This window comes from Cyprinus carpio, chromosome B15 (assembly GCF_018340385.1).
Source record: "Cyprinus carpio isolate SPL01 chromosome B15, ASM1834038v1, whole genome shotgun sequence".
NCBI lineage: Eukaryota > Metazoa > Chordata > Actinopteri > Cypriniformes > Cyprinidae > Cyprinus > Cyprinus carpio.
Window position 1 is genome coordinate 27403533 of NC_056611.1, and position 11377 is coordinate 27414909.

The 11377-nt window shown below is 35.3% G+C and overlaps 1 protein-coding gene and 1 pseudogene across 2 annotated transcripts; one reads left to right on the forward strand and one right to left on the reverse strand.

Annotated features, from left to right (window-relative positions):
- The first annotated feature begins 1008 nt into the window (after positions 1-1008).
- On the forward strand, positions 1009-6396 carry lamtor1 (late endosomal/lysosomal adaptor, MAPK and MTOR activator 1). Of its 2 annotated transcripts, XR_006156629.1 has the most exons (6): positions 1009-1220; positions 2689-2831; positions 2914-2991; positions 3161-3284; positions 4283-4702; positions 4853-6396. XR_006156629.1 is itself a non-coding variant. In XM_019097231.2 (5 exons), the coding sequence occupies exons 1-5, from the start codon at positions 1179-1181 to the stop codon at positions 4373-4375; spliced, it is 480 nt and encodes a 159-aa protein (XP_018952776.1). In that variant the 5' UTR covers positions 1009-1178; the 3' UTR covers positions 4376-6396. The 2 variants fall into 2 exon arrangements, 1 of the variants encoding a protein (XP_018952776.1); XM_019097231.2 differs by having other exon boundaries at positions 4283-6396.
- Positions 6397-6465: 69 nt separating this feature from the next.
- Positions 6466-11298, reverse strand: LOC109082338 (annotated as a pseudogene).
- Positions 11299-11377: the final 79 nt, after the last annotated feature.

An 11377-nucleotide genomic window follows, 5' to 3' on the forward strand; every position in this document is an offset into this window, starting at 1 on the left:
ATTAATACAAAAAAGAATAATACAAATGAATATATATATATATACAACAACTAATAAATAAAAAGTATAAAAAAAATTAATAAATAAATAAATCATAAATAAATTAAAATAAAAAATTATTTAAATGAAAAGTTACACATAAAACGTCAACTTCAAAGAATGTACAGGGGGAAACCTGTTTTTATACAGTCTATGGGGGGTAATCCGTACATTAAAGTTATTATTTTTTCCATCAATACAGTATTTTTGGCAGCTCTCTTATTAATTGATGAGCAGAGAGATCCATAGAATAATTTCAAATCAATACAAAAAAATCCTAAAATCGAGCATCTGAAAGTAACGCCTAAGCACAGATTTTTTTTTTATTGCAAGACAAAAGAAATACAAATACAAAATAGCACTGCATTGACATTCAATGACAAAAAAAAAAAAAAACAAGAAACAGGAAAATCATTCTTTCAGTATAATATCAGCATAAGCCTTAATATACTTAATATACTTAATATACTTAATATAGTTATTCTTATTATTACCAACGTGTTTAAGAGATTTAACAATAAGTAAAATCTCTGCAAAGAAAGACTTCAAATCTAGGTAACGTATTGAGAAATTTTGATTTTCAGAATAAAAAAAATACAATGCAAAACAAAAAAAATTGACAACAAGATCGACAACATGGTTACTACCAGAAAAATAGAAAAAAAAAAAATCTTTCAATGAGAATTTTAAATTACCTTTTATAAAAGAAGACAAATAACAACTTAAGTTCTCCCAAAGAGACTTAACCTGATTGCAATAATAGAATAAATGTAGTAAAGTTTCTTCTTCAACTCTGCAGAACACACATAAGTTAGAAAGATCCAAAAAAAAGAGCAGTTTGGATAAACATTATGCACAATTTTAAAATGTGCCTCTTTAATTTTATTACAAAATGCAGATTTTTTCAGGGAGTAACCATGCTCCTAAGCGCAGTAAAATAAAAATAGGTGACGGGCGGAATTGACGTGACAGCGCGAGGCGAGGAGGCGGAAGTCACGTGACCTAACTGTATTCTATCATGTGATGGTTCCTGCGTTTGCAGCGAAGCGCTTTACAGTCAACAGACAAACAAACCGAAAAAGCGCTTCTGAGACGAAAAACTCACACAGAGAAGAGATTCAACCTGCTTGACGGCTGTCATGGGGTGCTGTTTCAGCAGCGATAGCGAAACGTCGGAGCAGGTAGATGAGATTTAATCAATATACACCCAAACAGCTATAAATACAGCTGAATGTGCTGTTTGTGTTCCTGTAAATAATCACAATTACATTCAGCACGCAGATAATGTTGGTGTGTGTTTGTAATCCTTCAAGAACAGGCCAGTACTGAGTGTGTTTCAAGACTACTGCAAACTTACTCGAATGCCTCATTTAAGTCTTTGTCTAATCATAATGTCTGGTTTTACTGCTGGAGGCAGGAGGAGTAAACACGGGAATAATGTCAGAATGGAGCAGATGTGTCAGATCTGACATGTGCTCATGCGCGAGGAGGTTATATACACAGGGTGTCTCCTCTCTCATGGAAAACTTTAAAATATGAGTGGATTCTCAAATCATAGCATGCAATTTTCTGTTTCTGTTTTTGAATAACCGTACAGAAGTGTTAGACCACATTGAAAATCTGTGATTTATGATTTATTGTTTTGGTCTGTTTAAAACAGCAATGAAAAAAACATGCAAAGAAATTCAAAATTAAAATGTCTAAATATTCTCACATTGTTATGCTTACGTTATTATATTTTATATTTTGTTATCTATTTTATATAAGCAGTGTAAAACATTGTTATTATTATTATAATTGATCTCAGATCTACTTGAGCTCTGTTTCATAGACTTGATTTTAATGAATTAATTTAATCATATATATCTCTAACTAAAATCCTTGTACATGAATCACTAATAGTTAAAAAATCACTTTCAAGCAGATTCAAGTTTGGTTGTATGATGTAATTCAGTAACAAGCTGATGTTTGGACATATGATGTAAGAAGATATATGTGACCCTGGAGCACAAAACCAGTCTTAAGTGTCAATGTTTTGAAATTGAGATTTATGCATCATCTGAAAGCTGAATAAATAATCTCTCCATTGATGTATGGTTTGTTAGGAGGACAATATTTGGCTGAGATACAACAATCTGAGGGTGCAAAAAAATCTAAATACTGAGAAAATCACCTTTAAAGTTGTCCAAATGAATTCTTAGCAATGCATATTACTAATCATAAATTAAGTTTTAATATATTTACGGTGTGAAATTTACAAAATATCTTCATGGAACATGATCTTTACTTAATATCCTAATGATTTTTGGCATAAAAGTAAAATGGATAATTTTGACCCATACAATGTATTTTTGGCTATTGCTACAAATATACCCCAGAGACTTAAGACTGCTTTAGTGCTCCAGGGTCACATTTAGCAGATGTTGTTAACCAGAGCAATTTCTTGTATATTTATGACAGGTTCAGTTCACCTTGTTCCTTTAAAATGTAACAATTTGCAGACTCTGACACAACTGTATTTTCACTTCGGGCATGTGGCATAGACGAAAAGCTCTTTAGTCATTGTTTTAGGCCACCATTGCCTCCTTAAAAGAGTCAAGGTGTGATGATCTTGTTTTTGACCAGCCTCTTTTTGTCTCTTTTGTGCAGAATGAAGAGGTGAAGCCGTTGATTCCTGACCCAAACTTAGACAGAAAACCCACCAACGGCTCGGAGCAAAACGCAGACAGCCTGCCGTCCAGCCGCACAGATGAGCAGGCCCTGCTCACGACCATCCTGCAGCGGACCGCTCTGTACGACACACACCTTCCCTTTCACTGCCGCAGTCTGCGCTGTTGCTAGATTACAACTCCTTTTTCTTTTCTTGTTGATTAGGAACATAATTGACGTGTCGGCTGTTGATTCTCAAGGCATGGAGCAACATGAATACATGGACAGAGCCAGACAGTACAGGTGTGTTAATGCCATTGATATGAACAGTACACATAGCTGGGTGTATGTTATCCTCACCACCGGTCATAAGATACATCACTAAAAGTGTGATATGTCACGTTTTCGAGCTGATGAAGGTTTGCACATAGGCTACGTTGAAGCTGAATCGTCATGTGTGTTTGTGTTAAAGCACCAAGCTGGAGGTGTTGAGCAGAACGCTGTCTCAGAAGAAGCCCGTTCCTCTCCCGTCTCTGACCAGTCAGCCTCACCAGGTGCTCGCCGCTGACCCGGTCCCCTACGCAGATGTGCAGCAGGTCAGACTCTGTTATTAAACAACCGTCTCAGTGTATATCAGACTGCTTTTGGATGTTGGGCAGGTTATTCTCTAGAGAGTCGGACTCCCAATCGAAGGGTTGTGAGTTCGAGTCTCGGGCCGGCAGGAATTGTGGGTGGGGGGAGTGAATGTACAGCGCTCTCTCCACCCTCAATACCACGACTTAGGTGCCCTTGAGCAAGGCACTGAACCCCAACTGCTCCCCGGGCGCCGCAGCATAAATGGCTGCCCACTGCTCCGGGTGTGTGTTCACAGTGTGTGTGTGTTCACTGCTCTGTGTGTGTGCACTTCGGATGGGTTAAATGCAGAGCACAAATTCTGAGTATGGGTCACCATACTTGGCTGAATGTCACGTCACTTTGTCACTTTGTCACTTTTGTGTTTAAGGGTTAATTGGAGTGCTGAGTTTGGGTCACCATACTTGGCTGAATGTCACGTCACTTGTAGCAGTTAAAATGTATACATGTATACTATAAACAGCTGCTTTTATTTAAAGATACACGTATAAATCTATATATGCTACTGTTTTACCTAAATTTATATTTTGGAAAGATGATGGTGTTCAGCAAGGATGATGCATTTAGTACAGTATAAACAATAATATTGCATTTTCTATTTCTGCGTTCTATATTAATGTTTTTTTTATATTAAGAAGTTAATATTTTTGTGGAAACTTTGGAATTTTTTTTTTTTTTTTGTTGATGATAATGAATAGAAAGTTCAAAAGAACAGCATTTATTTGAAATCGAAATCTTGTGCAACATTTTAAATATCTTTACTGTCACCTTTGATCATTGAAATGCATCCTTGCTGAATAAAAGTGTTCATTTCTTTTCAAAAACTTTTATCGTCCCCAAACTTTTGAGCAGTAGAGTAAAAAATAACATAAATTGTGCATTTTCCACTGAGCAGGCTGTTGGCGATGACATTATGCATATTATTTAGCGTTTTAATTTATTGCTTTTCTTTCCTCCTCAGGTTTCTAAGATCGCTGCGTACGCCTACAGCGCCATCTCACAAATCAAAGTAGATGCCAAGGAAGAGCTGGTGGTACAGTTTGCTATACCATGATTCAAAAGATGGACCTCCTTCCTCCCCAGTTCCTCTGTTTCTGTCTCTCTTTCTAGCCCTTTCACTCCTCCGTTCTCCTTCCAGACTTCTTGAGATGCAGACACCCGTGTCTATGTTCTCTGAATGCCCTGCAGATAAATATAATTCACCCCAAACAGAGCTCCGTGTGTAAATCCGTCATCCGAGAGGGTAAACACATCTGATCTGCTATCTTTGCGTTAAGTTTTTCATGCCCTTTTTCACCAAATACATGAGTTACGCTAAACTCAACGGCGTCAAGCTGCTACGATTGCTTCGGTGAGCTTTTGTTTGGTTTTATTCGTTCCTGTTGATTCTTCTTCCCTTGGCTTTTCGGTTTCCTGATTGTTTGGAGATTGTCAAACCAAGTAGCACATCCAGACTTCTCAATTATTCTTATTCTTGTGCGAAAGTTAATTATATATTTTCTCAGTTTGCCTGGGTCATCTTAACACACAGGTTATGGTTAATTCTCCTGTAGTATTATTGAATCACTGTGGCTTAGAGTTCATTATTTCTAATTCATTCTCATAATTGTATGCACTGAGGTTCCAGATTTGGATGTGGATAAATAGGGGGGCGACATAAATAATACTTCTGTCTAACCAGAGTAACATGCATGTAATAATGCATTAACCATTTTTTTTTTAATTCTTTATTTAACTAATTTGCTTTCTGTGGCTGATCTGCTTGAAATTCCTTTAAATAGATTTTCAGCTGGTTTAGATGGCAGTCTATCACTGTTAACTACCCAAGAGCTGAAACCATATGATGTCCTGCGACTTTAGACGTTAATTTGCCAATAGATCGTAATCAGGTTGGATGCCGTATTGAATTTTTACGCAGATGAAAATGGACAGACTTACTTTACAGTCTTTACAATAGCAGATACAAATTGTATAATGTCACAACTTTTAAACTGTTTATAGAGTGTTTGTCTACTGAGAGTTTTTTTGGGAAGAAGCTTTATCATCAATAGTGCAATCCATTCAATGCACTGTACTCCAGTCCCTCACAGCCTCATTTTCATTCATGTTAAGAATTAAACATGGCACTACTCTTGCGAAGCTCTACATCACAAACACATATAGATCATATCTGGTCTGTATGCAGGGATGTTTGACGTACTGCGCCGCGTCACATTCAAGATTTTAAATCCTCTGAAGCGGCTCTGCTATTGCTTTTAACGGAAGAGGAAGTGTTTCTCTTACCGTGCACCTTTCTTATAACCCTTAAATGGTTATGCAGTCGTAACGGAAAAGGCAGACCCTGGTTAAACCGAGCCAATAAATAATCATACTGTCAGCTCCGAATGTTTTGGATGGGAGCGGGCGGCTTTGAATTGGAATTCATAGTTTATAAATTATGTTTTTGTGTCAATGCCTTTAATGTACAGAGTGTAAAATGATTCGAGAAGAATGATTAATACGTGTGTAGCTGGAAGTGTTAACGGCTCTACGGCGCCCCCTGGCTGTGTTATGCCTTAGTCGTAAGGCTTTGCGATCGATAGCTTGTTTTTAGCCAAGCAAACGGGGATGCTTTTACCTTGTCTGTTCCACTTTTAACATCATAAAAAAAAATTACATTGCTTTAACTTAGTCCATCTAATTTTTTGCTGTTGTGCTGAAAAACAAGGAAAGAACTAGTGATTTAAAACAACTAGCGTTCTTTCCTGAGATGCCACACAGTATGTTTGTGTAATTATTTATTTTGGTTTTATGTATTTATGCAAGCTCACTGACCAGTGCGGCACTATTAGCTCTCGAGATCACGGCAAGGCACCTTTGTCTTTCTCTGAGGTTTCTAAAGGGATAAAACGCGCTGCACATATTTAGTTTTCTGTTGCAGTGCACTAATAGTGTTCAAGTTTGTTACCTAAATGTGGAATACTACCTGATTTCGAGAGAAAACATTTCTTAGGCTAGTACCAAAAAATTAATCTCAATATTCTGTTAAAACTGTTTTTGTTGAATGAAATTATGCATTAAAGATTTTCAAAATTATGAAGTGTTTTGCTTTTTTATTTTGTTTTAATGTCAGTGTTTAGCAGACATACATTGGTGTACATGTTAGAATGCTTTGTTCCTCAATTCTTGAATTGCTTACTGCATTTCTCAAAGAAACTCTATGCCATTTTCTAGTGAAATGGACGTTTCTCTGTTGCTTAAAATGTTTCACCACTTCTTCGTGTGGCTTCATCAACAACTAATGAAGAAACACTCTTGTTCACTAAAGTAACTCCAGCTCTATAACTCTCTTACAGTTTTTGAGGAGCCTAGTTTATCATTTAAAGTCAGCTCACTGCGGCACATCAAACCGTAGCTGTAACTCCACATTCATGTTTATTAGACGTATCAGGATGTCTGGTGGAGAAGGTTCAGTCCACTTTGCTGTGACCGGTGGATTTGCGTGGGTTTCTGCTCCTCTGCCAAACTGAAGTCAGCTCTCGTTCCTGTTTGGTGACAGCGCTGAAGTCAATCATCTTCACGTGAGGAAGGGTGCCGATCAAATGTGTCCTGCAAGAGAGGAAGACACGCAACTCAGTCAAATAATTAGCCTTTTTTGTGAGCTGAACCCTGGTTCTACAAACAATTCTGAGCAATGCAACATTTCATGACAAATAGAAAACGTTTTAAGGTTCAATTTGTTAAAGTTAGTTCACTACTTTTGATAGCATTAAAATATACTTATAAAGCATTTATTAATCTTAGTTATCTATCTATATGTGTTTTCTCTCTAATAATAATGGACTTTTGAGATTACAGAATAGAAAATAATGTAATAAAAGCTTTTAATGTCAACAAAATAAAAACTCATGACAGGCATACATGTTTATTTATTTTTTTATTACAAGACTGAAAACACTGAATCTGTTATTTATAAATAATATATAGGTGAATCTTTTAAAAACGTTTCCATTACTTATTTTACCCTTAAAGTATTTTAATTTTTATCCAAAAGTTTGGAAACATTACTATTTTTAATGTTTTTGAAAGAAGTTTCTTCTGCTCATCAAGCCTGCATTTATTTGATCAAAAATACAGAAAAAAATGTAATATTGTGATATAACAATTGCAATTCCAATTTAAAATAATTGTTTTTAAATTTATTATACTTTAAATTATCATTTATTTCTGTGATGCAAAGCTGAATTTTTAGGATCATTATCACATGATCCTTTAGAAATCATTCTAATATGATGATTCATTATCAAAGTTGGCAAAATATTTTTTTCAGAACATGTGATACTTGTTTAGGATACTTTGATGAATAAAAAGTAGAAAAAAAAAAAGCTATATTTTTAAAATATAAATATTTTGTAATAACAATATACACTACTGGTCAGTAATTTGGGGCCAGTCATTTTTTTTTCTTTCTTTTTTTTTTAAATAAAATCAATACTTTTATTCAGCAAGGATGTGTTAAATTGATAAAAAGTGATAGTAAAGAAAATATATTATTAGAATATATATTATTAGAATTTTTTTTTTATTTTGAATAAATGCGGTTCTTTTTAACCTTTTATTCATCAAATATATTAGACAGCAGAACTGTTTCCAAACACTCATAATAAATCAGAATATTAGAATGATTTCTAAATGATCATGTGATAGACTGGATGTTACATGTGGATGTTACATCTGGATGTTACACTGAAGGCTGGAGTAATGATGCTGAAAATTCAGCTTTGCATCACAGGAATAAATTATTTTTTTTAAAGTATATTCAAATAGAAAACTATTATTTTAAGTTGTAATAATATTTCACAATATTACTGTTTTTTCCTGTATTTTTGATCAAATAAATGCAGGCTTGATGAGCAGAAGAAACTTCTTTCAAAAACATAAAAAACAGTAATGTTTCCAAACTTTTGGTCTGTACTGTATATTTTTTTGAATAGCATTATAATTTCATTTTTTTTAGTAACTAATACCAATACAACAAATAAAACCGTAATATATAAACATTTTACCATTTTTAAAGATTTTTTTGCATTGCGGTATTGAGAGTTTTAATGGGAAATTGTGTCTGGCATTGCTTACAAATGTTTTTTAGTTACTTCTTTGTGCAAAATATATTGCCTCAATTCTTTCTTTTTGATTTTCAGAAGCAAGTATGACCTGAGATTGTAGGGCGTGCACTGAGAATGGTTTTACACGTGCACATGCCGTGTGCGTATCAGAACTATATGTGATTACTGTTGCTATGCGCAGGACAGCAGAGGATTGCAACCGGATCCTAACCGCAGTTTCAGCACCTGTTGTGTCAGGAACGCCACCGTACAGAGACCCACAGTGGAAGATCTCCCACTTCAGACACGCCAGGACGCACACGCACTGAGCTCCGTATCAGTTACAAAATATTATTACTTACTTATAAGGCCCTTAATGGTTTAGCTCCTGCGTACCTTCTACCACACTACAACCCATCACGCTCCCTAAGGTCACAAAACGCTGGACTTTTGATAGTACCTAGGATAGCAAAGTCATATGGACTTTTGATATTACTTAGGTTACAAAACGCTGGACTTTTGATAGTACCTAGGATAGCAAAGTGGGGTTCAGACACAATCTCCTCTGTTTAAATCTAGATTAAAAACACACCTCTTTGGCCAAGCATTCAAATAATGCATCTCATAATGTTGGACTGCAGTTATATCTGATCAAATGCGCATTATTATTCTTTAGCTTGGGTTAAACTAATTAATTTTACTTGGCTGGAACAGCAGCTATGAAGATTATGTCTCTATTTGTTTCTCTGTTTTGCCATGGGATTTACACAAGCTTCCAGAACACCTGAGAAGAGATGATGCCAACCCCTCAGAGGACCTCAGATGATGCTAACCCTGAGACAACATACAGAACTACCACATTTTGCTATAAGTTTGATTGCATAATTGCTGTTAATAGTGTTAATCATCTGTTTGTTTTCATCTTTATTAATTTTTTTCTGAACATTTCTGCCATATGCACATAAACTGAGTCATCACTGATAAGCTACTACTAAATATTATAGAAACTTAATTTTCTGTAAAGCTGCTTTGCAATGATTTGTAACATAAAAAGCGCTATACAAATAAACTTGAATTGAATTGCATTTGACGTAAAGCATTTTTATGGTTTGCCGAGACAAAAATGACAATTCTGTTATCCTTATCTCAGCATTAGTCGTGCTATTTTTCTCTCTTGCTTTTGTGTTGCACAGACGAAAGTCAGTCATACAGGCTTAGAAAGACTAGAATCGTCATTTTTGGAAACCCTTCTGCTCCCTGACTTGTGCATCTCCCTGACCTTTGACCTTCGGCCGTACCTGTACTCACGCTCGGTCACTATGGGGTTGCCGTGCAGAGTGATGGTGTGGAGAAATGGCAACGCAGCAAGTTTATCCACTTCTGACAACTTACAGATACGGTTTCCATGCAGATACAACAAGCGTAGCTCTTTAAGTTGATTGAGAACCTGACGGAAAGAGAGAGAATGGTGTTGTTTTGTTAAAAGAAGGTTCTCTGGTATTTCAGTAATTGCTCTGATGCTTGTGCTCAGCTGTCAGACTGAGGTGGTAAAGTGTGTACTGGGTGGATGTGTTGAAACTCGTTGAAGGAGAGGTCGAGCCAGGCCAACGGTAAAGAGCCGAGAGCGTGTCCATCAGTCCGGTCAAGTCTGAAAGGAAGTTGTTGTTGAGTCTGAGCGTTGCGCTGAGGATCTTCTGCTCTGAGTCACGCTTTAGTGGACGAGCGCCTGGATTAGGTTCATCAGAGAGCATGTCTACAGAAACACAGGAAGACATATAAATAGATATATTTATATACACATATTTACAGACTAATAATAATTGTTTATACACAGTTTTATGATGAGAACCACGTAGTAAATTAGTTACCCCTACTAAACTATAATTATTTTTGCTCAGAACAATACAATATACAGACAGCAGCAAATAACCAAGAGAGAAAAAAATATTATTTTTAAGCTTTTTTCGTCTTAGACAATTGTATTGACTATTTCTTTAATTTAAAAAAAAAAAAAAAGAGAGGTTTGAAACTTTAAGAATCTGTGATTGTGGGATTTGGTAAGCATCAGATTTATTAATAAAATTTTAAATTGTATTAGTAACACGCTTAGGCTATTATATATTTCACTCCTGATAAAACCTGAAGATCTTGGACGGGAACAAATTATATTTACGCCAACATATGTGAGGCATGTCTTGTCTGAAAAAAAAAGTTTTTGTATTTTTAGAATTATATTTATTAAAAAATAAAAAATAAATCATATGCTTTTTGTTTGTAAATCTGTAAATAAAGGTTTTCACGCCACCGGTCAAACCCGCTCGGTTCTGTAAACCGGATGAACCTGAACGATTCATCTGAACGATTCGAATCAAAAGAACGACTCGTTTACGTTTATCACAATTCTATGTTGTTTCATTCGAAAATGTGTCTCGTTTAGGAACAATAAATACGTTTCGATTGCCATTCATGTTGAAAAAGCAGAAAATTAATTCTGAAAATGAAAATTAAGGAGTTTTAAGTTATTTGAATTAAGCAAAAATTAAAAAACGATAAAAGTATGAACTGTAGAAACACACCTCAAAATGTGTTGAGCTCCCTAAATGAAAAATCCACTGGAGATCCAAACATGTCCCAACCTCCAGACTGCAGAAAACAATTAAAAACTACAAATTGAAATACGATGTAAAAGTACAAAAACTCATTAATCTTTAAAAGAAGATTAACTTAAGGCCATAAAAATGTTTATTTATATACAATGGCAATTAAAATGTAAACCCAAAATAAATTAGTAATTTTAAAAATTATCGTAAATTCTTTACTCTTAGCAACTTTTGGTTCAGCACGGGCGGACCCCGACAAAGTTACTATGGAAACCATTGGAACAGCATAGCATTCTGGGAGATGTAGTTCATTCGTTTTTCGGGCTGTTTCTTTACACTTTCTTTGTCTGTTTCATCATTAGACATGGCTAT

Bases quoted from the DNA above. Each gene is read 5' to 3' on its own strand.
- lamtor1 (XM_019097231.2), top strand. From the start codon at position 1,179: ATGGGGTGCTGTTTCAGCAGCGATAGCGAAACGTCGGAGCAG. The intron at 2,992-3,160 runs GTGTGTTAATGC...TTTGTGTTAAAG, and splicing joins GACAGAGCCAGACAGTACAG to CACCAAGCTGGAGGTGTTGA. The intron at 3,285-4,282 runs GTCAGACTCTGT...TTTCCTCCTCAG, and splicing joins CCTACGCAGATGTGCAGCAG to GTTTCTAAGATCGCTGCGTA.